This window comes from Tinamus guttatus, unplaced genomic scaffold (assembly GCF_059628265.1).
Source record: "Tinamus guttatus ecotype Peru unplaced genomic scaffold, ASM5962826v1 Tinamus_guttatus_pri_ptg000119l, whole genome shotgun sequence".
NCBI classification, from domain to species: domain Eukaryota; kingdom Metazoa; phylum Chordata; class Aves; order Tinamiformes; family Tinamidae; genus Tinamus; species Tinamus guttatus.
This window is the reverse complement of record NW_028288653.1, coordinates 1,376,329-1,403,669: the sequence shown is the minus strand read 5'-3', so window position 1 is coordinate 1,403,669 and position 27,341 is coordinate 1,376,329. Positions and strand designations below refer to the sequence as shown.

Sequence of the window (27,341 nt, the reverse complement as noted above, 5' to 3'; positions counted from 1 at the left end):
GAAAATCTGTGTTACTTAAAGTCTGGGAACTACGTGCGCTATTGTAAAGTTATTTCTTGCCACACAACAGCACAGTTAAGTCACCTATTCAATCCTGAACATTTCAAGTCTCTTTTACTTGCATACACAACTCCTTTTCACTGTCAAGTTTAAATCCCTTAAAATCACAGACAAGTCGTAACTAACAACACTTGCATAAAGATGCATTATTTTAGCATCCATACAACTGGAAACCTCAGAGTCATTTCTGTGAGTTAGCATCACAATAAACCACCTTTTGGCTATTTATTTTCTTGCACTCCCATCTGCTACCTCCAAGCAAAGCCTGGACATTGACTTACTAGACTGTCTTTTTCTAAGCTCTAAATGTTTAAATGTTTAACTGACTTTTCTACAGTACCACCCTGTGGTTTTCTCTCTCTAGGGTGTCGCTGACAGGCATGTTTGAAGACTGACAATATTGCAAAGTAAAATTTAGTTTGCAGTTGGGGAATAAAACAAAGTTGGTGAGAAGGCAAGTAATACCACTGCCATTGTTACAGAGACACTGTGAAGTAACCATCTGAAGAATGTTTATAATGCCCACGTAGGTTCCTTCTATTCCCCAAATAAAAAGAGTAATAGTCGAAGTATGTTTAACAGATGAATGCTTACATTACATATTAAAAACCCTGTTTATCTCATTAACATCATCTACAAAAAAAGAAAAACAAAGAATATGGCAATCTGCACACTGCTGTAAAGAAAAACATTAAGACACGAGGTAGGAATAGCTTTGTAAACAGCAATGTTCAAACAGATCCCAGAACTATATCAGACACTTTTTCTAATGTCAATCAGTGAGCTGCAATTCTTCTATTCAATTTCTATACTGTATACTGATGCAACAAGCTGTAAAAGTATGGCTCTACCAGCAAATTTCCAATGGAAGTTACTGACAACAGTAGAACCAAACAAGCTAAAAAGGAAAACAAACAAGCAAACAAACAACATGCAAACACTGTACTGATGTATGCATAGCTAAAAAAAGAAGTCACTGAAGAAAACTGCCATTGCACAAGTTTTCACAGCAAGATACTAAGTGTTCAGTGCCTTAATCACAAGCCATCTTTACTCCATAATACTACTTTACTCCATAATACTAATAATACTCCATAATACTTTTTTTCATCTACTGTAAGCAGTATCTGATCATAGCCGATAAACAAGTGGACTCCAGATTTACTTCATACACCTTGAATCTTGGAATAGGTCTCAAACCGTTTCTCTCATGCCCCTTCAAAAAGAATTTCTCGCTCTCCTCATCTTTTGGAGGATTTTGCCCAATGAATTCTATTGATAAATAGTACCACAGTCAGAGAAAGATCATAAGGGTTGGAACAGGAGCTGGGGTTTGAAAGGACCTCAGGAGATCATCTGGTCCAAAACGCCCGCTCAAGCAGTGTTACCTATAGCAGGTTGCCCAGGCCCATATCCAGTGGGGTTCTGAGCATCACCAGGTTTCCTCTAATCAGCTCTCCACTACCTCTAATGAGCTAATGCAGTCCATGAGGGATCCAACAGGAGCCAGGAACCTCAGACCAAGCAAGATACCACCAGCCAGCTACCCAGTGGCACCCTGCATCTGCGCAAAGCAGTGGCACTGCTGAGTTGGGTACCACACATTTTTTCCCCATTTACAGATCAACCACTAGTTATTAAGTTCATCTCGTTTTACTGCTGCCAAGAAGGCAGGAAAAATAAATGCTTTGCAACTGGGTTTGGGCAGCCCTTGATAACTACGGCAAACCACCAGCTTCAAGAGGATGGACCATTTCCTTCCTCACAATTAAAATACTCCTATTTTAAGCAGAAAGAGGGGTCATGCACAGATACTGGGTATCAGCTTTTCCACAGGGGATGGGCAAACTGCCACTGCCTGGGCCCTCCTGTGAGGAAAAGGCATATTTGGAAAGTAGCCATATGATTTGGTTGTAGTTAAAGGAGAAATTGTATATTTGAGAGGAAGGATGATACTGTGGCTAAGGTAAGCTTAGTGATCTGGCTTCCATTACTCAGCCTTCCACGGACTTTTGGAGGGGCGGGGGGAATCCCTTAACTCTTCTGTAACACAGGTCCTCATTTTGTCAATGAAACACGTACGTGAGAATAAGTACACGTGCTTCAAGCAACAGCACCTCTGTAAGAGACGGCTCCGCACGTGCGTGCATACACACACAGTACATACTGGGCCTACATACAGAATACTATACATAATTTTGCAGGTGGGGAACTAATCGAAGGAGAAGTTTTCCTCTATGCATTTGCATGTGCAAAAGAAATAATCACACACAGAGATAGGTATCAGTACAGGTAGCTAAACCAGTGTTTTCCCTTTCAAATACAAAGTGCTTTGCTGTTTTCATCTCTGCACAGGAGCCAGAATTCACCACGTGAAAAGCCACGTCTATGCCACCAGGCTGAATTCCGACCCGCTTTAAACTCCAGTCGTAAATAATTTGTTCCCACAACATTTTCTAATGCAACTTTTCTCCCAGGAGTTGTTCCACTGGCTTAATTGGACATATCTGCTAATGAGGCAAATGAAACTGATAGTTCTGGTCTCCAGCTTTGGAGGGTCTAATTTGCCTCAGACAAGGACATTCATTTGGCATATGATTCATTTGTGCATACATAATATATTTTGTTTTGAAAGGTTGGTGCTTTACAAATAGAGAGTACTCCAATGACGAGTCACTTTAAAGACCTTTCAATGCCTAGCACTAAGTTATTCATTCTTCGGATAGCTTGACTTGAATCAAAGCATGCACTTTTTGCAACATGGTAATGGTATACACTAACTTGCATAACAGATGTTACCAACATGCTTATAAATGTAATCAGAAAGTGCATTAATCAACATTAAAATTTGTAAACATTCCCAAATAGTTTAAAGAGTTTTTTTCCAATTGCAACATTTTTACTAAGTAGTTTATTTTTATAAAATCTAGACAAACATGGTTGTCATCCAAATTCCCTCTCTGATTATCAGCTTCAAAAACTGGAAAAAACACAACGTCTGCTGCTGACATGTCTGGACAAATTACTATGTACTGATTTCTTAAATCTCAGCAGGGGACAGGACAATCATTAGATATATCAGTCCTGAAAGTGCAATTAAACTTTATGCCATATCTCAATCCATATCTGGCATTTCCTATCCATAGGAAAAAATAAAAACTACTGAAATATTTCTGTCTTTGAAAATCAGAGACTAAACACTAATGACTATTTCTGGAATCAATAAAAAGCAGCTCTACAATTGTATTTTGATATGTTTAACCTGCCAAAAATATTTGAAAGAAAGTTGTATTATGTCCATAATTATCAGAATAAATTACTTTTATGGGTTTAGTGAAACCAGGAGGAAATAGCTATGGTATGGTGGTGAAAGTCGTAACGCAGCATTTCCCATTGTGACACCAAACTTGAAGAGAGAATTCAGACTATACAAGTCACAGCTTCTCTTTTCTTGGCATTTGGGTCCGAGGGATGCTAATGACTTCCAATAAATACACATGTTGAATACTGAAAATGGGAACCTTGGAAAATCAGGTATTTATTTGCAATTTTTCAGTCTACACACATATTATTTTTCTGGTTTGGGTTCCTGAAAATGATGGTTATTTTTCTTCTTTTTAAAGAGACTTTCTGAGCCACAACAGAACTTGTCTCTTGCCAGCAGATTCAATTTGGTCGTGCAGTGCCAAGATAAAAGCTACATGGTTGTAGAGGCTCTGATGTTCTCAAGGCATCCTGGCAAGCACAGCTCTCATTTGGAGGATGCTGAGAGCACAGAGGACACAGCCACGGTATTATTGTTGTACATTTACATAGCTTGTTTTATCCAGAAAGATAACAAAAGGCATTTCACAAGCACTGGAGATATACCACCACTGAAAAACACTGCCAACCTTGCTCTGGAGAGCGGTGAATAAATACTACACGGCAGCCAGCAAACCCACTAGGGAAGGTGGTGCTTTGGCTGCAACGGCCACACTTGCGTAAGAGCAAATGCAAAGACATCCAAAATCAATCTACCTGCAACACCTAGATGGAATTCCAAAGCACTGCGAATCACCCAGATAATCTAGGGCAAAACAAATGAACAAACAAAACACCTGACACTGGGTTGTCCCTTTGGTCTTAGTAGGCCTTGGCTCTGGCAGCATCTGCTGATGCTCGCTTTGGTCCAGAAAGGAGGAAACAAAATAAGGTAGAGTTTTAATTGTTCTTAAAGACAACAAACTTCAAATGATGCACCTAACTTCTGCCTAGTGAAAATTTTGTTATTTATACAGATGACCAACCCCTTCTGCTGCCCCACTCCTTCAGGTTTCCAAGCTGCTACACATAAAAGGATCCATCCGTGGCTGGCTGATAACACGGGCTTGGTTTTACCTCACAGAATTTAATTACCACCTGACTGTATTATTTATAACATGGTATTAATGAGAATACCCAATTCTAGGCCCACTGAGTTACCATCAGTATCAAAAAAAGCCAGGAATAGGTCTGAGAAGCCTAAGTGTCAAACAGTAAGGAACGGCTTACGGCAATAAGCTGGGTAAACGGGTAAGTTGGGAGGCAGAGCTACAAAACGAGAAGAGTTTAGCAGAAAAACTTTGTAGAATGCAGCAATTTTGCAAAGTACAGAAAGAGAAGTTACAGAGACTGTGAGAAATTACCAAGAGGGAACCGCATGTGAGTTGCGAATAGGCACAACATTTTCCATCAGAAATACAAAATGTCAACCTTTTAACAGGTTTCTTTATTCCCAGGTCCAAAATACACATCTGGGACTATACAGCTGTGACAATGGGTGGGTGACACCTAGCTGGAAGATATTTTCCACTGGAAAAAAAGGGTTCTTCCTTGCAATACTATGTGGGAAGACATATCTTCTGCTAAAGAGAAGCCAGGCGTCTCCCCTACACTGAAATCGAAACAGGTTTTTTGCCATAACTGTATGTGCCTATGCTCCCCTGGAAAATTTTAATAGATAAATAAGCAATTTTATTCCTTTACAGAGGCACCGCTCTAAAACCTGGCCACCAGGAAAGGATGTCGGTATGAGGACCAGCCAGGAAACGGCAGTGAGCCTCTGCCACCTGAGCTGCAGAGGAAAGAGAGAGAAATTTGGGGGGAGCTTGTAACACACGATACAGAGCAACCACTGGCTAAGAATAAGTGCAGGGTTTTTTTTTTCCCCTCTCTTGGAAAATGGTAAGTTGTATATTTTGGCCCATTGCATAAACACTTAATGTTTGAGGCCCTAAGTAGAGAAGTATGGGAAAACGTCTCCTTCCAAAAGGGGGAAAATAGCGGTTTCTACCAGAGGTGAATTTCAAGCTGGCTTTAGCCTTGGTTAGCTTCAGACATTTTTTGAATGCTCAAACAACATGCAAGGTAATGACCTTGCATGTGGCATGTAGGGGAATGCAAGTGTTCTTTTAAAGACACTTGTGTGTCACAGAAAGTCATAGGGCTTCCTTAAGCAGCAGATCGGAACAGAGCTTTAAAAACTCTGTTTGGGTTCACCTGTCAATTTTAAATAGCATTTCATAAAATGCTTTCGTGTTTTTTTTTCAAAATATCTCCTTTGAAGAAGCACTAGTAAACAGATTTATTCATGTACGCAGTTTTCTACTGAATTGAGACTAACTGATTTAACAAACTCAACATTTACAAGGATTCATGTTCCCCACTGGACACAGGTCTGGATTAACAATAAGCACAATAGCTTAAGAAATGTGTCCAGAATAACACTCCTCAGAACTAAAGGAAAGTTCTTCAAACTCTCCTTATAAGACAGAAATTAAACACTGTCCTGCACATGCTGACCCTCTGGGTAATCAAAAAACAACATGTATGGGCTATTATGAAAGAGGTTCCCCTCTTTGCAGCCCTGTCAAAAATCCAAGGTTTGAAAATGTCTCATTACACAAGGTATAGGTACAAGACTTTGAAGATCAATTAATTACCCCAGGAATCTGGGTCTAGAAGCACCATTTTACACAAATCAGTGTTTGAATATCACAGGGATAGACTCACAGTTTATAAACTGAAGAACTAGATAAGCAAGATCTATGCAAAACATGTCACTGAGAAACCAACTAGTGTTACTGCAATGACTGATAGGTTTTTGTTCTGTAAATCACTTGTTTTACTGCAGTTGCTGTGGGCAACAGAAGAGCCTCTCCAGCTCTGCTGGCCCACCAGAGGTGCCAGGAGAGGAGGTCCTATAGCCTGTGACCAGCCTCAAAGCATGATCAGGGAGAGCAAGGTGTGCAGAGGAACCAGCAAGAGCTGGACCACATCTCACAGCTTTCTCAAGGGGGCTCGGGGAGATGAGCAGGAGATGAATGACCATGAGCAATGAAATGTCCAGAGCGAAAATGGGGCAAGCCTTGCTGATCTGCCTCACGCGGATCCTAGAGGTCAGTGAAGAGCCACCCTCAAGGAGGAGGAGGTACTGGTGGAGGTGTGAAGGGAAGAGGCTCAGCTCCTCTGGCTGCCAGGACTGCACACGGGCACCGTCACTGTTTAGGCTTTGTTCTACTCACCCCCACAATCTTACACGTGCTTAAAGCACAAGAAACATGATGGCTAAGTAAAATACTAAAATAAACAGCCGGAGAAGTAAAGTCAGGCAAAACCTGACCATGCTTAGGCTGGAAAGCTTGTTGTGTGTGTATAAACATGGCTGTGGTCTAGCATGTGAATAAACAAGCTTTTATCTGAAGTGAAATAACCAGACATTTAACGTCACTTCCATTCACATGGACTCCTAGACAGCGTAATCTTAGATCTGCAAATAATGAATTAACTACCGCTCTCATTCTATTGCATGTGCAATAGCCTTATTCTGATTCAGAGTAGGATTTAGGCCTGGAATTCCCGAGTGATTTAATCCGCATTAAAAAATGTTGGAGGATTACAGAATGCAAAACATTTGAACGTATTTTGGTATTTTCCTGCAACTGCACGTGGCCGTTTCCTCAGCGCGCGTTTAACGCCGGGGCGCTCGGGGAGCCGCCTGCTCCAGCGCAGCGCGCGGCGCCAAGCCGACCACCCAAGCAGCACACACGTGGCGCTCGCCTCGAGACGCAGGCACTGCCAGGGCTGCTCCCATGCGCCGGCGTTGGTTCCAGCTCCTGCTCTGTCCTCTGTGAACGCTTTCCCTCCAGGAGCGCAGGTTAATTCTAGCTAATTTCTTCATAAAAGTATAATTTAATTTCTACTCTGCTCCGAGAAGCCGAGGGATTTTGAGCTAACGATAACAATACTTCTAAGATGCCCCATCTAATTTACAGCTGTTCTTTCACTCCCCACCGGAAAACCCAAACACTTCTAATATAAGTTTGTTTGGACTTTTTCATATACTAAACTCAGGAACAACTGTGGGATATATTGAGCCAATTTTGACTAATAAATATTTACAATCAGACAATTAAGATTCCTCTGCAGGACTGCAACTTTCCCACGTCAGTTTTATCTTAGACAACTTTAGTACTGCCAATAACCTTAATAAACACTGCACTAGTGAGTGCAAAGTGTCGCTTATGCACTTTCATGATCCAAACCAAGTTTTTAAATGAAAATACTGGCTGATATTAACACTTTTCTCTCAAACAAAACCTTAAGTTACTGGCTCCGTTAATAACCATGCAACTCAGTGGATGAAGTGCTGGATAAAACCTGGCCTTTACTGCCCTCTCTGTCACGGAGCTGCCCGAAGGACTTCGGGCAAATCCGCCTGCCTTGCTTTGCCTCATGAGTGTTTTAACATCTCTAAGTGGGAAGGGCTATATAAGCCTGGTATCAGTTATAATTATTTGTTGCTGTCACTTGGAATTTCCTTCAAGGCTCCCAAGTAACAAAATGGCAGCTTCTTCATGGGCACTTGAACGAGTCCTGTAAAATTTCAAAGATTTCAATATTCTAGATTACAGTCAAGCATTGCTTTGCAAATGAAAACCATTTTGACCTGCCCAGTATACACTTAAAAATCCTCAAAATGGTATATGGTATAAAAACACCATAGAGCTATAATCCACACAGCATCTCCATAACCTATGAGGAAGATAAATAACAGGTAATATAAATACACCTGTATAGCCTCCAATAAGAGTCGCTTGGCCGCTTTCGGCCCGGATCAGCCAGCCCATTTCTCAGTGGTGCGGCCTGCAGCTCCGCGTGCGTTCGCAGCACGGGGTGGCCGTGACCCGCGCACGCGGCCGTGCCGCAACGGCCCCGTGCTGTCAAGCAGCATGCAGCCGCTGGACCACTGCCACGGGAAGCAGAACAAGCTTGGCCTCGTTCCTGCGCGTGCCTTTGGGATTTACTTCTCCCAAAGACAGGCCCTGACCTTGACCGTGGCCTTTTAAATTTACGGGTTGGTTACAGGGAGCTGAGGAATGAAAATACTTGCAGCTCTTTTGGGTTCACCACAGCAGATGGCTGCTGCAAAGTGTCAGCATCTGCATGTTTCTATGTAACATTTCTACACCATGTAATGGTGTTGGGGTGTAAGATTCATACCTTACCTGGAGGCAGGATTTTAACAGGTACTGCTGCTTTCTATTCTAGTAACTCATTTTGCTCAAACCTGACCTTTTTTTTTTTCCCCTCCTCTTTCAAGAGGCATTGAAGAATTAATGACTGATCCCCTTCTCTCCCAGGCCTTTACCTACTGTTTTTTGTCAGGCATACATCCAGTGTTTTAGCTGGTGAAGCAAATATTGCCTTCATTTCAGGAAACCCTGTTGAAATCAGTGAGCCTCAGAAAACCACAGAGATGCACCAAGTATGTAAGTGTGAGATAACAGCAGGTCTCTACAAGGATTTTCCCTCCTCCAGGAACAGTAATAGAAGTTTCAATCTTTAACAAGCAGGCCTCGAAGAATTCGCTTTTCCACTTCTCTACATCAGGAGCCTCTCCCTGTCCCTCATAAAAGGGATATGTAAGGGATATGAAAATATTTTTGCTGGCTACCAGCTTCTGTAATGCAACGGTCAACTATTTAGTTCCTAAACTAAATAGATGTTAAATGCATGGACAATTTCAAGCTTTCTTCAAGGGACTAGTCTCAGTGTTTATGTTGCATCTGTTACCCTACCTTCCACAAGAGCACAGCCAGCAGCAGGAAGATGAGAATTCCCACCAGCAAACTGATGGCAATGATCCATCCAACAACATACCCACGAGGCTCCAGATTGTGTAAAGCTTCAAAGACCACCTACAAAGCAATGAGAAAAAAAAAAAAGAAAAAAATTATGATTGGAAGTTGCACTGTTTTCTCTCATACTCATCTTATTAAATGAGCTTAGTGGCCTCACCAATCATATTTCATCTATCAAACAAGTATGGAATGTGCCCTTAATTTCGTGCTTCCCATCTATTTCTTTTGCAAGGGATTTAAAGCTTTCCTTTCAAACACAATTTGAGTAGCCATACATGCAATCCAAAAGATACCATCCCCAGCTCCAAACTAACCCTTCCTTTGCTAGTTTCCCCCTCTCCCTGCAGCAGACCCTGAGGCTGTTCTGGTGCTATGGCCACCAAAGCTGCACAGAGGTTTACATGAAAAACTGTATCCCTTGGACTGGCACATATTACTGTGATATCTTGTGTGATCTGTCTTACTCATCATGTTCTCAACTTTACCAAATGCCCTGGTGCTTCGCACAGAAAACCTTAGAAATTTTGAGTTCGATTTTTTTTTTAAAAAAAAAAGGGGAAATACCCATATTGAATGTGACTATTCTCTGTTCTGTTCTTTAAGATATGTGGCAGAGATACATGTAGTCACAAGTTCTTCTTTTAGGAATAAAGACAGGAATCCCCTGCTGGTTTTTCTTCTCTTTCTGTATAGCCTGTATGGCAGGGAAATATGTCCTATGACATGTTTTCCTCAACTATCTGCTTTAAGAGGAAAAGAGAAGCAAATTACACTGACTGATTTTCCCTCTCCTATTTCAATCAAAACTAATTTCTCAGTGGAAAATTCAAAGTTTTTTCTCCTTGATAAGGGCAATTTGTTTGTTAAATTTTGCAACGTACTATCTAGCAAATGTGGTAAGGCAGCAGGGATTTTTAAAAGGTAGCACATTGTTTTGGCTGGCTTTGTTCTGGTTTGCTTGGAAGGCAAAGCAGTGAGTTTTGCTCCCTCCTTCACAAACCACTTTCACCATCTTTGCCTAAAACTTTCAAAGCCCTGTTAGTAGATAGGGACTGTTAAATCAATCTTCGACCAGGAAAAAAAAAAAATAAAAGTGGGTGAAAAAGCAGTGGTTAGAATCCTACAGAACTAGGCAACCCTAAAATACTCATTTTGAAAAGGCCCATGAATGACTGTGAAGTGCCACCATTCAAAGAGAGACAGAAAAGGCAAAGCGATACCGTACATCAGATACAAAGCTTCAGTTTACGCATTAGGGAAAACCTGTAACAAGAAGGTTAGGGAAGCACCAGAAGAGGGGTGTCCAGAGAGGTCTCTAGTTCTCCATCCCTGCAGGTTTTCAAGACACGGTTAGATGATAAAGCCATGGGCACCGTGAGCTGGTGCAGGCAACAGCCCCCGCTTTGTGCACAAGGTGGGACAGGATGACCTCCAGAGATGCCTTCTGATGGACATGTCTCTGTAAGCCTACAAAGTTTCAGCAAACACTCACAAAAATTACAAGCTTAAATAAAAGGAAGCCAGAAGGATGGGACTACGATTTGCCAGGATGTTCCCATAAGGAACTACTCATAAATACATTTCATCTCAGTTTCATAGACCAGTGGTGATTAAGACGATAACCATTCTGGAAGAGGAACTTGAGCACCATCGATTTTACACACCCTTGTTTCTTATCACTTAGATACTAACAGGCGTTTGATGACAACGAGACGTGAACAAGAACAAATGGACAGAAAAGATGTTATCCACAGATGCTATTTTCCCATAACTAATTCCTGTATGTATTCCTGTAACAAGTATCACCATGATGCTCAAAATAGCTCTCAAGCTATTTCTTCACTCAAGAAGAGACTCATTTTAACATTCATATATTAGCACAAAGACTTTATAAGGCTTTTTGAGATATCTTCCAGAACACAAAGTCAGTTCCCCTATAGCCAAGACTAGCAAAAAGGAAATACCAGAGAGAGAAAGACCAAAGACTAAGTCTTGCGCCTTTCTTGTGTCTCCATGCCAGGCTGGAAGGATGATCTGATGTAGCAGTCCATTTCTCATGGAGGCTAGAGTATGCATCCATCTTGGGGACACAAGTCAGATGACTGCTTCTTAGAAGATAAGGCACTCATGTTATTTTTCTTTCTGACTCCAGGGGGAAAAAAAAAAGGCCTCTAACACTTTGGATATGACCAGCGGGGACTTCTTAGGCCACCACTGAATGCAAAATGAGGTGTTTTCTCTCTACTGCACGGAGAATAAATGTTCACACAGCACAACCTCTGTCACTGTAGCTCTGCACATCATACTGTCAGCAGGCAGAGCCAAGAGTAGTTGCAGAGATCAGATCATTTATCATTTCTGTGGCAAAAGTCCTACATTACAGCTTTGAAACATGCTGTCTGGAATAGTTTGGCAGTACATTTCACAGTCACAGCTCAAGCTATACTAGCGTGGTGGGTACACAGTAACAGCAGCTCCTTATCAATCTGCTTTCTTCTGGCAGTTTGCAATCAACTTACAAGCATAAAAAATCCCGTTCATGGTTTTGTGGCTTGGAGAGGAGCAGGGATGTTGCAGATATTAACTCTGTATGTTATCCCTCTCAAGGCTCCAGATACTGGCCACATGAATAGGCGGTCACAGCAACAAATTTTGGTGAGGAAATAAAGAAAACAAAACCAAAAGAAAACAACCTCAAACCCAAGCAAAGCAGACCAGGCAAGCGGTCAACATGCGTCACACGTCCAAGCTGTGAGCACAAGGCCACGGCAGCAAGCGGAGGGAGGCTGGAGCGGTCCGTCCCGCGGGGCCGTGGTGCTGCTAGCAGACGTGGTCCTGCCTGTGGAACCTCTGGCCACTGTGGAGTCTGGGCAGGAGCGAATGTCAGCCCCTCGCTGCCGCCCCGGCTCCGTGGCACGGCTACGGCGGCCTCGCTGGCGTGATGGGGAGCACAAGGCGGCTTCTGGCCTAGCACGTTTCCCACAGTTGTGAAACATAAGTTACTGATACAAAAGATAAGAGTGTGCGTGAGAGAGGGGACGGTGGAGATGACGGCAGTCTAGCTCAGAAGAAGAACGTGAAACAGTCATAAAACATGGAACAAATTCCAGGTTTCCTTCCATCCTCTGACCAAATGCCAAGGAAATGCAGTGGGAAACACAGTTGTTTCTAAGATTTAATACAAGCTTTATATTTATATTTCACGCTGTACTCCAGGCTTCTTAAAGTAGGGAATTTCAGAAGGTAATATCCATTTCAATGTATGTAACTCACATATCAATCAGGTTTCTAAACAATGGAATTTCTCTGGTGTAAAGTAACAGAGAACTGCATCTGACCATCACAGTCCAAAATATGGACCCTTATGACCAAACACATCACCTTCTACCTGTTGCAAACTTGTTATACTTCTGATCATCTAATGAACAAACTCAGAGGGATCAGAATTGCTTAGTACTTTGAAAGCATTAACCCCGCACAGGCAAGAACTGAACTGAGTAGGATTTTTGCAAATATCTGAAGTTTACATCATGCCTAAGTGGGACCCATCACTTAACTGGGGGTCCTGAAGGTAAGCAACACAGATCAGCAAAAATTGGTTAGAAATAGGTAACCGTAAAATCCTAATTTCTGCCTCCTAAAATGTATTTCCTTTTGGTTATGCACACTAGGTGATTTTTACATACTTGTATCAGAAAAGACAGTACTATCAGGAGACGCAGGTTTACCAAAAAATGCTATTTTTGTTCTATATTATCAGAGTATTTCTGGTGCTTTAAGCTGCACTGCTTGACTTGTTGGCCGAGATTCCAAAGACCAAATCTTGTGTGTTCCTTGTATCTCTGCACCAAGTTGGAAAGACTTGTCTCCTGGTTGACTTGTCCATTCCGATGCTGTTTTATTTGAGGGGAATTCCAGTAAAGACACCATATTCACATATCGATATGTATATACATACACACATGTATTTCCATTTATTAGAAAAAGGTTGAAGGTCATCAGAGAACAGATACTTGAGCAATCTTTGCTACTTACTACCCCCTATCACCAGGAATTATCTGTATTTTATCAGTATTGTGTAGACTTCTGTTCCTTCACCCAGCATTACAGTCTTTCCAAAGCTAAGCTGGAGGACCTACATTGCTCCCCTAAAAGGCCCTGGGAAGAGGTATTCCCATGTGCATTAACAAAAAGTCTGGGCAGTCCCACATGGAGATAGGGGAGAGGACAGCGAGGTAATACAGACTTTTCCTTCCAACTCGGACACAGAAAACAGGTCAGTGCCCAAAGTCTTCTGAGCTGCAGGCAGACAGTGAAAGCTTAGGCAAGTAGATATGCATACAATCCTTCTGTTATAAAGACCTCCCAGAACACAGTAAATTAAATTTTAAAGCTTTCCTTTCTTTTATTTCTTTTCACCCTGTATATCACTGTGAAAATAAATATAACTAAACCCCATACAAAAATTCATGTCCAGCAACCACTTGCCTTTGTTAAATTAATCCTGGGATAACTGGTCTGAAAATGAGAGCACAGTGAGGTCTACCCAGAATGACAGAAAGCTTCAAAGGCTTGATGAAGGTACGCATGTGCTGAGCTTAAAAATGGGCAGCTGTAAGCTAGCCAGGAACCTCCAGCTTTCCAGGACACCTTGTCACAGGAGCTGCAGCACATTAGCTTGGGTTCTCCCTTCCTCTGCTCACCTTCATGTGCTCTGACTCAGAGAGACTCAGAGCATTTGGCAGCTTTGAACACAATGAAATTCAGTCTCTTCTCCCTGCCCCATTAGAATTAACAGAGGGAAATCCTCTTGCACCGTAAGAGCACTCCTTCTCCTCTACGTAAGCACAGAGTAGATGTTGACTCTTTTATCTCATATGTGGTCACTGTGGTCTCCCAGAGCTCACCATTGGTCTTGCCTCATTTGTACAAAAGATGGACAATCTTTCGGAGAATATGAACAAATCTTCATGGAAACACAAAGACTCAAGAAAATAAGGTGTGTTTTTTGGAAATACCATACCAGGAGAGTTTAAGTAGACTATAAAAACTATAGAGAAAGAATATAATACTCATCCAAATCCAGAGGAGTGATTTCTGGTAAACTGTAAAAACAACAAATACTTCAAGCCTGCCTTCATTTTAAAACTTTTTCAAAGACAGCCTGGTACCCAACTTACAGATCTTTACATAATCTACTGCATCCCCTTTGGAGATGGTCCATTATGGTATATCACAACTGATATTTAAATGTTGTGCTCAGTACACTGCATGAAAAACATCAGTCTTCCTTTTCTTTTTGTCTTGTTTATAGTTTTTACCCTGTGCAATAAAGTGTAAAAATACGCAGTGAAATAAGGGCAGCTAGTTCTAAAGAAGAATTCAAATGGTTTTAATAAGCCTGTATCTCAGTTGTAGATAGCGAAACGGCCTTTTTAAAATTACCCATAATAAAGTGTCTACAAAAAGGTCTTTCAGTGTCCAGGAACACCTTCATGAGCCCATGCACAATTGCTTGGAAAGAGTTGCTGCCCAAACAGACATGGTGCAGCAATCAGTGGTCAAGGAAAGGAAAACAGAACAGGATTTTAGAAAGGAAGGGAGGAATATGAAGCAAGATACTTCCTCTCTCCTGTTTCTAGTTCCAGCTGAATAACTGTGGCTTGCAACAAGTATTGTTTCCTTCTGCATTCCGCAAGACGAGGGAGAAAAAGAGAGGGGAAAAGAATGAATACCTTGAGCCAAACCACATGTCTTACATTTTTCCCTGAACATGACCCTATATAAAACATACAGCAAGGGAGAAGCCAACTGACATATGGAAATAGTATACAGAAAAGAGCAAAGACCTTCAGGTATTAGAAAAGACCTGAAATTACAAATTGATGTTACTCGACTACAATATGTCAAGCACGCTTCCCTACAGCTAAGGTTTCCCAGGAACCAGGAGCAAGTTCTTGTTTGAACTTAGACAGTTTCCCAGTACACACAGTGAACTTGTAATTGTGGTAACTCGAGGCTTGATGAAAAGCTGTCCAAGAGCAGGAAAATAACAATGTTTTTTGGGAGGGGATTTTCTTCCTTTTTGTTTGTTTGGTTTTTTTCTCTGAGCATTAGATAACAATGAATTATAGCAGAGCTAAAAGTATTTCTGAATTTTGAGCATTAATAGTAATCCCACACGCATAACACTGTGTCCACCATTCTGAAAAAAATCTAAAACCCAAACCTTTCACAGAATGTAACAGTGATGTCCTGGCTTCTCCTATTTCAGATGGGCATAGGTATCACATTCGGGCATTAGTCCTGTCATTAGGGAAACTTAGCCATTAAATGGCTGCAGAACTAAACGGAGATCTAGCAGTGTCTTAACAGTCAGGGTTGCAGGTCATTTATAAGACACATTCCCAGGGAAGACTAGCTATGTGAATAACTGACTTGCTCAGTTCAGCTGCCAAGTCTATTTTTTTAATGTTCTTTGGAATGGTCCAGAAACCTGACAAAGAAAATAAAACAGAGAGGAAAAAAATGGGGTCCTATCATACAAAAGATTTTTTTTTCAGACTGTTCTAATAAAATGGAAAGTTAAAAAAAGAAATAGGAACAAGTCTCGAGTTACAGACATGGTGGTGATGAAGGTGATCACTGTAGCAATTAGACTTAAGGTAGTACATAGGTGGAGATTGAATTCCTTCTTTGACTGTATGGATTTAACTCCGTTATCCCCCAGGTGAGTGCTTTAGTGGAGGATATCAGCCTTTACCAAAGGTGCCTTGACCTCCATAGCTCTCCTACCCAAACCTCATAGCTGTGTCTGAGAAGGAGCCAGGGAGGGAAGTTTCATGGCTGGCAGTCAGGTTGATCATTCGAGGCAAGCGGATTAAGTGAGAGGAGAATACAGCGCAGGAGAAGAAACTGAAAGCAGTCCAGATAAACTTTGATCCTCATGTAAGTGTGAAATAGGAAAGGAAGCTTAAAATTTATTCCACCAGCCAAAAAGAAAGTTCAACTTGGGTATGGCTCTTCATGCGCTTTTCATGCCACAAGTGTTCAGACACTTGGTAGTAGCAAGCCTCCTATTTTTGGACTGCAAAAGGCCAATTCCTCCTTCTTCTCCAGAAGTTTGTAAATATGGCCCTGTTCAAGCCACAACTGACTCGTGAATTAACCCTGAATTTTCACTACATCCACTTGACTTTTCAACCTAGGCTCATGTGGATCAACACAAGACACGGTATTAGGTCATACATGAATTCCAGCAGCTAGGCACAAAGGAATTTATATGGATCTCTGAACAGTTAGACCCCTAAACCCAATTTCGCAGCTCCCAGAATATCATTCATTACTACTTTAAATATTTCATACTGGAACATCAAAAATTACTGTGCTGAGGATTCAAGTCTCTACCATGTTTTGAAGGAAAATCTGAAATAGACTAAAGCGGACATTAACCTCAGGGCTTGGAGCTAAACCTAATGTTGGCACAGTTATGCCACAGACAATTACAATTTTGGCTAGCACACGGCAGACTCTCCTACTCCCCATAACATCATTCACCACGATGGCATGGTTATCGCAGCAAACAAACCCACAGCAGCATGGCTAGTCTGATCTGAGGAAGCCTGAGCGCTCTCATGTGCCCATCTAACCCCTAAACCCACAAATTCCAGCTTGCCGAGCCCCCTCAGTGATCTCCATCCCACTGGGAACATGACACCTCCAGGCTCCAGGCTCATTCACTTACTGCTTTTTCCTCTGGGCTCCCATTGGGCACCTCCACAATCCTCAGGGCTGGGTCCACCTGCACCTTTGCCCTTGTGACGAACTGGATGACCGATGAACTGTCCTGACAAGGAAAAACAGGAAGGATTGGATTTGGGGTGAAGAGGAAGCATCCCCACACCTCCTCCAAAAGAAAAAAATAAAAAAAGAAGGAAAAGGGAAAAAAAAAAAAAAGAAAAAAAAGAGGAAGCCCCTACATTTGTCAGTACAGTAAATATATCTAGATAATGCTTAATGGCACGTTGGGTTGGGATTTAGAACAGGCTAAAACCCTGCTTTGAAAAAAGGACCTTAACATCATAATATAGAGAAAGCTCAGCACTTTACCTTAGATTAAAACAAACATCACAAAATCAGGTATGTTGGATTTTAAACTCATAATTTGGATTTGGCCTGCTTTTCATGCTCCCCACATTTACCACACAAGCAGAAGACAGACAGAATATTTCCAGTCAGCCCTGGCAAGTTCAAAATCAACCATCAAACATGAATTCCTACAAGTTTTTTAAATGAGGAGAGAAAGATACAGGAAAGCTGGGATAGACCCAAGTACAGCCTGAGATAACAACTACATAATTATTTGAATACATGCACTGCAAATAGCTTAAATATTCATTTTATATATCCCCATACTAAAATATTTTTCTGCTATAATTTATGCAGTGCTTTTTAATATACACGTTCCAACAAGCTTCTATTTTAATGCATGGTAGTTCTTCCTGAGCTGCTTACTGTGGGGACGGTGGGTGATGAGTAGGGTAGGCTTGCATTGAGGACACCCCTCCAAACACACAGGTAAGTGATGTATATCTTTTAAAGATCTGCTTATAGTCATCTTAGAAAGGACACCTCAAATGGGATGGATTCTCGCTACTCCCAGGATTGAATTTCCAAAATGCTTATATAGGTGCACTCAGTTACTTGCTTACATACTTCTGCATTTCTGTGTGCATGTAGCATAAACACCTGAAACTTCAGTCCTTGCCTATTTCTCCTATTACCAAACATTAACACATTAGTGGGTTCAGCTGGAAAAGTTCAGAGCTATCAACTGCCTTAGCAGCAGGTCTCTAATAAAAGCCCTCTTCAATGTTTTTAATCCATTGGCTATCAAAGACAGGTTTTTATTTATTGTTATTAACTGTTCATGTTAACAGCCTTTTTTCTCGCTGACTATCTTACAATCTTAGAGAATCTAGCCCTAAGTCCACAGTCAGCATTTCTTTAAGCATAGGAAAACAGAACAATATTTATTAGATTTTCTATTTCATTCAGGGGTTTTAGGAAAGATGAGAACTAACATGTAACCATTTGTTTCTTGTCACAAGTGTGAAGCCCAGTGTTATTATGGCTTCATTGAATAATAATCAAAAAAAACAACAACAACAAAACACATATCTCTGTTTACGCAGAGGGAATGACAGGTATTTGGTCACAGTTTATGTACACTTACTCCATTTCTCACTTAACTTTTAGAAAGCTCTAATCTTAACGCTATGCATACACTGAGGGGTTTTATTGTTTCTCAGTGTATTGATATTTATTTCTGTCTTAATATAATTGATCAGAAACAGGATTAACACCTCCCTTTACACTGCTACAAACTGATCTGTTTTCTTTGACAACACACCTTTTTTTGTAACACACTAGTAAACAGAGGAAGGAGTTCAAGGCTCAAGCACATAGATGCTGTTGCACATATGCATGCTTAAATTGGTATTAAAGGCAATCTGCAAAGGAAGCACATACCTTCTTCAGTATCTCAGTATTCAGGAGGGTGTAAATACTTATATCACAGGACTCTGCTTTTGCTAGGGAGCTTAAAATGCAGCGCATAATTAAGCAGGACCTGCCTGGTCTTTCACAGTCCTACAGGCAACGGGAAAAAAACGGTATTAGGCACGTCAGGAAAGGAGGAATTAATTCCTTGAAAATACTCTGTGACAGCAAATGCTCCAACGGACCAAAAAAATGCTAAAATAATAAATAACAAATAATAATAAAAATAAAAAATAACAAAACATAAACTGCTAAAAACTATGTGTATAGGAAACAGCAGCAACTTTCTGAAGAGATCCAGGACCCAAATGTCGGGCAGGGCAGTGCAATGCGGCCAGGCAAGGCGGTCACCCTCTGCGCTGAGCCCCAGCATGAGCCTGGCCACCCCATGGGCTCCTGACGGATACACGGACAGAGGATTTTGCGTTCCCACTTTGAACAATTTCCTACCCACTGGATTTCTGGAGGCTTCCTCTAGGTAAAAATCAGATACTGAAAAGCACTAAATGTCCCCCCCCAGGCATCACACCAGTACTAGTCTACTCCCCCCCCAGGCATCACACCAGTACTAGTCTACATGTCCCAAACTCTGTAAGGAACTATCTGCATGAGTTCTTTGGGATGATCCATGCAAAATGTTCTGTAAAATACAACATGTGCTGAAGTTTGTCACAGGTGGGCTTTCTTACCAATACTTTTCTGCCGGACTTTGTGAAAAAAGCAAATATTGTGTGGAAAATATTTTCATTCTCTTGAGGAATGACGCATGGGCTGGGGTTTTTGTAGAATGAACAGTTTCCTTTGTCCTGACCAACCTGCAAGTACAATAAAAACAACAATTATTACTCAGAATTAAAACTGCATGACAAGGAAGGCTGGGATTAACTTAGCCAAGTAAAACACCTATATCTGAGCTGAATGTCTGGACTCCCACTAGGAGTCAACAGAAAATCTATTCGTCCTAATGTACACATTTAAAATAAGTCAGATAAACTCTACTCTAGAAAAGTTTCTCTCTCTCTTGTTTGGATTGGATAAAAACATCTATAAGGTAGCTCAGAGGCAGATGCCTGTGATCTAGATGTCTGAAGACACAGGAGAAAAGTCTCAGCCAAAGACGCAAAACATCATGTAACATTGCAGATCCACTGCTTTTTTCTTCTTCTTTTTATTTTGTAATATGATTGTATTATTTGGTGCTTTAGCCAACTTGATTGTTTTGCAGTTTGCATTGAAACAAAAGAAGTAACAAAATCTTTGTGAAACGCACCAACCTAGACACAAAGTCTTCTTTCCTTCCTTCCTCACAAATAACACTAAAATTAAAAATATATATATATTGTACTGTTAAATTGTTTACTTGGACATAAAGATTGATGCTTGAAGAAAGCTTACCAAAATTTGATAAAATGATCTCAGGTCTCTGATCAAGATGAACTAGAAAATCCTTCTTTTTGCACCTTATGAATTTTCATGGAGAAAAATCTACAGGACTTTAATAGAATCTACGACAATAAAATACCAGCAAATTCTATCCGCATCCTGAAAAGCTGCAAGAATGAGGGAGGAACGTTTTTACAGAAACCACTTCAACAAGGAACATTTTTACCATATAACCTGCTGTTAACTTCTCCAGCTCCTCTCTTGTGAGGAAGAAAACTTGCATCTTATTCAATTAATAAATTAATAAATAAATCCAAAAAGTTGTTATAGGTACAAAATTGCTGCATAATTTGAATTTATTTTTTAATAACAATTTTTAGGTAAGTTAGCTGAAGTGTTGCAAAAACAAAAACAAGAAAAAAGAAACCCCAAACCCACAAATGTTTATCTACTTTGAACAATATCTGTCATCTCTTGGTAAAATCCCTTTTATGCATTCCTGGTCCACAAACCCTTTATAATCTGTTCTCTGATATACTGCCTCACAATCTGCCTTTGCGTGATCCGTACTTGCATTCCCCTTTAATACAGACACAAGTAGCTACACAGTTTACAGCTTCCTTGGAATCAACAAAAAATTAAGACTATGATGTACTCTTTTTGTCCAGGTCACCTGGAATGAGTTTTCATAACTTACTGTATGCAAGAGATTCACAAGCACACTGACATTTATTTTCTTTGAACTTTCATGTTAGAATCAGATCCAGATCAACCAGGAGGTTTATGTTAAATCAAGAACAGCAAAGAGCCAAGATCTATTCAATAGCTGCTCTTTCTTCATGTAAGCTTGAATTAGGAGGTATCTATCTGGAGAGATGTCATTACACTCATGCAACAGATACTAAAAGGACAGTATGAGCTTTTGCACTATCCCAACTTTTGGCATGCTTTCTAGATGGCCCTGCTTTACATCCCACACAGACAAATATGATATTAAAAAAAAAAAAAAAACAAAGCAGAAAAGTCCAAATAGAACTATATGGAATGAAGCAACATAAATCTGGTCCTTTCTTCTCAAAATAATTTTCTTTTCTAAAACTGAAACTTGGATACATCTCACTCTTTTAAAAACACCTTAGCTGAAAAACAGACAGGCACCTCTGATAGACTAAGTCTGATTTTGGAAATACCCTTTCCTCTCCACCAACTACACAGCAAACATGTACAACAAGGCTGTTAAAGCACAGCTGAGTCCTCCTTGACATCTGTGCTGTTCTGTAAGAAACTGGGGATCACCAAAACTCTGTTACAGCAGCCAAAGGTAGATGTCACTTGTTATTATTTTTGAAAAAAAATTGTATGAATTCAACTGGGCAGCAATTAAGTCATATTTGTGGGCAGTCTGAGATCCATTAGCATATGGTGAAAACCAGTGGGCAGGAAAGGATGCATTGCAGTTGAGATGCACTTCAAAGTTCTCTTGGAAATAGCAGAGCCGCTCAGAGAAGAGAAAAAAAAAAAAGGCAGTAAGTATCTCTGAAATAGGTGGATTATAAGATGAGCTAGAAAGGAGGACTGCAAAGGACTCAAAAGACTGGCCACAGTTTGATTTTTTTTCCCTCATGCTGACTATCAGACACTTAACACTTCAGAGCACCTCTCAGAATCACAGCATCATAGAACTATTAGGTTGGAAAAGACCTTGGAGATCATCAAGTCTTACTTCCTCACTTGTTATATCCATAAAGGGAAAGTTTGGTCAAATCGTTAGATCTGTGTGGGACAATACTAAGTACATAAATTCTCATTCAACTTTGTTTTCAGGGCAAAAATTAGCTCTGGGCAATCAACCTCTTAAACAAAAGCTCATTGCTATGCTCCTGCCTGCATTATGCTGAGACTGAATTACCTCTCTGAAATACAAATCAGGATATGGTCTCATGTTTGAGCCTCTCTTTGTCAGAACATGGTATTATCCTAGGCATTCTTTTTTCTACTTGCTCAAAATATGGTGCAATGAAGAGAAAATCTCTGGAAAAGCTTTGCAAGAGCAAATGCTTACCATTTACAAAAGCCAGACTCTGAAAGTATTTGAAACTGAGTAAATAGCCAGGCTCTTTGACGAAGTCTTGATGTTTCTAGGGACATGACTTACCAGAGCTTTCTGGAAATTTCCAAGCAGGCCAGGGCAACCTATAAACAGAGGATGCCTGCCCGAGAAAGGATCTTCCCAGGACCTGGCTGCATATTCTAAGACGTCAAGGAAACAGGAGTGGGAGGCTTTCAGAGCAGGGTAGGGGAAGGAGACGCAGTTTGGCGCAGTGGCAGTCACAGTCGACTTTCCCATAGTGGAAGTATATCTAAAAAAATGTACCCAGTCACATTTAGACAAAGTCTACATTGGCACATAGTGTTGGCCAAACAGAAGGGTGAAAGAGTCAATCTGCACGACATCCTCAGGACCTGACATCTACATTATTTATATTCCCAGCTCACTCTGAGTTTAGTTCTGGGACCTGAACATTCATTTATGGTTGTAGCACATCAAGTGCAGGACGCACAAGAGTGTGTCTTCTTGTTCAGTTTCACCCAAAGGGAACCCAGCTTGTGAGCCCTGCCATGTGAACCACAGCTCCATGAGTGGGGAGTGCCAGGAATTTAACTTAAAAAGCTCATGCCTGGTCTAAACTGAGATCCTAACAACACAAGCAGTTTGGTCTTCAGTTCAATAGAACTTCTGCAAACAGTTAAGACATTGGAAATCTTAAAAGAACTTCTTTGTAAGATTTATAATGTGTGTATGTAAAGATTTCTTATTTTTTGTGTAGATTCAATCATTCATCCTACACATTAACCTCTATAATCAGGACACCTAAAACTCACTGCATTGTTACTATTAGAGTGGTTATATTTCTGCATAAGAAAATCACTCTAGAAAAAAAGATCTAAAAGCAGTCTTGACCTCTGCTTCTAAAGGGATTTTTTTTTTCAATCAAATCTAACAAATTTCATTGAAGAGATCTATGTGGTAGACAAATGACATGAAAACAATTTCAAAAGTTTTATGTTATTTTCTATTCTATCTTCTCCTCTGTGTACACTCAAATATAATCTACACTGACACATTTCGGATCAATCTCTTCAGTGTAAGAGTGTACAATCTCTGATCTAAATACTAACTACAGATATGTAGCCTCCAACTCCTGGAAATTTTTCCACATGACATTTTACTGAAAACCGATTGTTTTTGTCAGGTTTCTGTTCCGAACCTTTAGAAACATCCTGCCATAGGCTGCAAAACACCAAACATGAATGTGTCTAAAACATAAACACTATATAATACCTTTATAAGTATAATACAACTTCAAGGGAAAGGAAAATACAGCAGTACATCAGGATGTTTAAAGCCAGTATAGCGTCCATCAGTTCTTACTGGCATCCTTGAACATCTGTGGATACCAGAATACCCATCTACAACATTCAAGAGTGAAAAGTTATTTTGGGTGCTTGAATTAGACACCTTAATCAGGCCTGATAGCAGAATGTGGGTATGATACTTTTATAAAATTACCATCTTTTAAAGAAATGGAAATAATAACAAATAATAATAATAATAAAAAGAAAACAGAAGAAAATCTAAGGGATTGAAAATCCCGAATCAGGTTAGCCTTGTTTTAGAAGGCTAAGGATTTCTAGAAGAAACGATACACCCGGTGCCTCCACACATTCCCCTTCTACCACGAGCTCTCCCCCAACTTTAGATACATGTAACATCCTTTCTGCTCACCTGGAACTGCTCTCAGTATGTGGCACTTTCTAACAAGCCTTAATAGCCTTTAAGAAAATGTCAAGCTATGTTAACACATATTTTAAGGGTCCAGGCCCACTGTCTGTAACCTAAAATGTGTGGACTGGCTGGAAAACACTGCTCCCTTCCAGGCTCTATCTCAACCAGCTAAACATTCACCAAAGGTGAGACCCTCCATCCTTCCATAGCTCCGTATCCTGCATAGGGTGGCAACCAAAGAGAAGGAAATGAAAAGCAATTTCCAAGCAGGAAGTTGGAAAAGTCAGCCAGGGCCCAAGCGCATGGAAGGGGAAATTGGCAGTTGGCATAGCGTTAAGTACATGAGTATGACGGGAGTCCCTTGGAGCAAGGAGCCTGAAAAATGGGAATAAAGTAGCTCTTGCTGCCAGGGAAACATTATACAAACTCCATGCTACGTATAAGTAGCTGAGATATTATTATTTATCATTATATCTTATATATTATTATATCTATTATTATTTTATTGTTTTATTTTTTTACAAAGGCAAACATTTTATATTTCACAAATGGAAACAGACAAACAAAAGCAGATCTCCAACCCTGTTCCTATTAGACAATTCTAGATACCCACTAATGCAAATAAATTCATTATAGCATTAACATTTGAAAAATATAAATAAAAAACACAGGCTTTTCTTGTCAGCCTGATTCCCCTGCTGAGTTAACCATCATCAGTTACTAGGAAGAGTCTGTAAGCAAACAAAATTAAACTGATACAAAACAAGCATAAATGTGTGATCAAACTGTGAGCAAGGGAAACTCTCGAGGGGTTCCAAAACGAGGGACCCAAACCCACATTTGAACATGGAAGAAATAAGAGGACAAGTTCAGTGAAAGCATCATTTGACACCAAATAATTGGAAGAGTAATTTTGGCTACAGGAAACATACTCAAGGTCTGCGCACAGGTCAACTGTTTCACAAAACTGTTAACATTGCTCAAGCCTGAAATGGATGCTTTTCTCATCAGCCCTGGGGTATGCTGGCTCCAAAGGACAGATTGGCTGTAGTCATCCAGAAATTGCTGCCAGATAGTTTTTACATGTTTCTTCCTTCTTATTAGTCTTCTTCTGTTCTATTTGCACACACACACCTAATCTGAAGTTCAAGTTTGAAAACTGGATAACAAATAACAGATCCTCTTTTGTTTATCTTTGTGGCAAAGCATAATACATTTACCTGAATATTAGGCAAAAAAGGTCTAAGTGTGACCTGGATCAAAGATGATAACTGATTCACCCTATAGTGGGTGACTGCAATAGAAACAAATCATTAAGCTAAAGTGTCACACATGTAGAAGGAAAAAAAAAGAAAAAAATGAATAGTGACAAGAAATTCCAGACAAGGTCAGACTTTCAACAGTAGACAAATAAGTTATGTAAATATGTTATCTGAGTACATGGTGCATATGCCAAAAATATTTAATATTCACAGATAGTGAAATATGTTTGAAACAGAGCAGTTTTGTTGATTCTGGCAATAAATTTAAGAGCCACTGAAACAACAGCAAGGACTTTAAAAATTAACCCATTTTACACAACACTTGAAAGATTTTTGACTAAATCCCAGCAATGTTAGTAAGGAAAAAGAGTACTCGACAAACATGGCAAGAAAAGTTACACGTCCACAAGGACATGTAAGAGAGAAGCTCTGTAGCAGTGTTGTGAAATTATATTATGACAGTAGTTTTTTTCCTGTAAATCTTCAGCTGGAAGGAGAACACTGGGTGTGCACCTCTGTGCTAACATGACTACAATACCTAGAGATGATATTTTTGATACAGTTATCCACTCATATTAACTGAATGACCTGATAAGCATCTCCAATTAGCATAGTCTTACAACACCCTCCATCACCTCATAGAACTTGGCCCTGCAGCCACTTGGCATATCCTAAGCAGCAACCCATAGAAGTACTGTTTGCAAGAACTAGTGCTACTTATCTAAGAAAAGCAAAGATGCTCTGATTTAAAGCTTCTGGCTCATAAGAGAGCAGTTTCTCTCTTAGATACTGCTGTCACAAGGACACAGGGAAAAGAAGACCGAGTATCCGCAAGATTTATCTGCGTTATCCACAGAAGGTTTTGGGCTAAAAATGAACAATACCTTACATGGCAACTAAAGCAACCGTTTACCTTTAACGCTCATGTGCTCCTTATATATCAGCCTTTAGCAGCTGGAATCCAAGAAAGAGTCACTGACGTGTACATTCCTTCTCCTCACTACGAACTGCAAAGTGTTTAATCAACGCATGAGATGTTAAATAAATCTTAAGGTACAGCTCTTTTTAGAAAGCTTTTGAGATCACTCAAAGCTTAATGCTCTCTTTCAGCAATGCTCTACATCCTTTTTTCAGCTTTTCACATGATGCATGAAGTATAAATAAATGGATGGTTTTCCTTTACCCACTGGTTACAGTTTCTTCATGGGCTGTGTAAACACGAGGATGAAAAGTTCTGAAAAGTGTGCAGTGGGCCTGAACAACTTGAGTGGGTTGTTTCACCAAATTACGTATTTGAAACTATGTGAAAGATACCTAAAAGCAATTACCCAACACACGCTCCAGAGGGAATGGAGCTAAGGTGGGATCTCCTTATGATGACTTAGCCAATCTCTTGTAGACACTTAGTCTAGGAGGCGATGAGCCTCCCTCTTGGGGTATTTTAACTTAACCGAGGAATCTTTCCCTTTGTTTCCAGCAGACCATCAGGGCTCTTATTTTGCCAGGAGTCTCTGGCAAGGAATGATTTATTGATATCTTCTGTTATATCACACAAGACTGGAATGATGTACTTTCAAATTTAGGAAATTTCGATATTTCTTATTTTCACTCAGATACATAAAAAGGAGGTTAAAATCTGCTTTCCGTCAAAAAGGAGCTAGAGCTTATATAAACAAACACCACTGTTTTCAAATCTTTTTTTCCCCTTATTTTCCCAAATTTACGCTTAAACCACATTAATCGTTTACAGTATTTATAACAGAAAAAGGCTAGGTCATGAATCGGCATGTAAAGGTGGCATATATGTTAAAAGAATTATTCAGCTCTTTCAAATCACCTTCTTCACTATTTTTCAACAGAAACATTTTCACCAACGGCAAAATTGGGAAAGGATACAATTCTGACACTCCTTCAAATAATACAATAAAATACGTATTTTTTTTAAATGGCTGTCACCTTTTCTGCTTCAGTAGTTCCTTCACAGGGAATTCTTCAACCGGAAAGCTTGCAAAAGGCCTGCTTGTATGATTTATTCTATACTCCAGTAAAATTCCTGATTATTACCAAACCTCCAGCTTTCTCACTGAATCCAGTAAGAATGAGTATATATACATAATTTACTTG

The 27,341-nt window shown here is 40.2% G+C and overlaps 1 protein-coding gene across 1 annotated transcript in view; it reads right to left on the bottom strand.

The window, feature by feature from the left end:
- Window positions 1-27,341, bottom strand: part of ITGA9 (integrin subunit alpha 9) — a 194,665-nt gene that overhangs the window by 4,412 nt on the left and 162,912 nt on the right. Inside the window, exons 24-27 of the mRNA XM_088521367.1 lie at window positions 19,475-19,600; window positions 18,756-18,875; window positions 16,969-17,070; window positions 9,162-9,281 (exon numbers count right to left, since the gene is read on the bottom strand). Of these exons, the coding sequence (XP_088377493.1) occupies window positions 9,162-9,281; window positions 16,969-17,070; window positions 18,756-18,875; window positions 19,475-19,600 (468 nt within the window). The remainder of the gene's footprint in view (window positions 1-9,161; window positions 9,282-16,968; window positions 17,071-18,755; window positions 18,876-19,474; window positions 19,601-27,341) is intronic.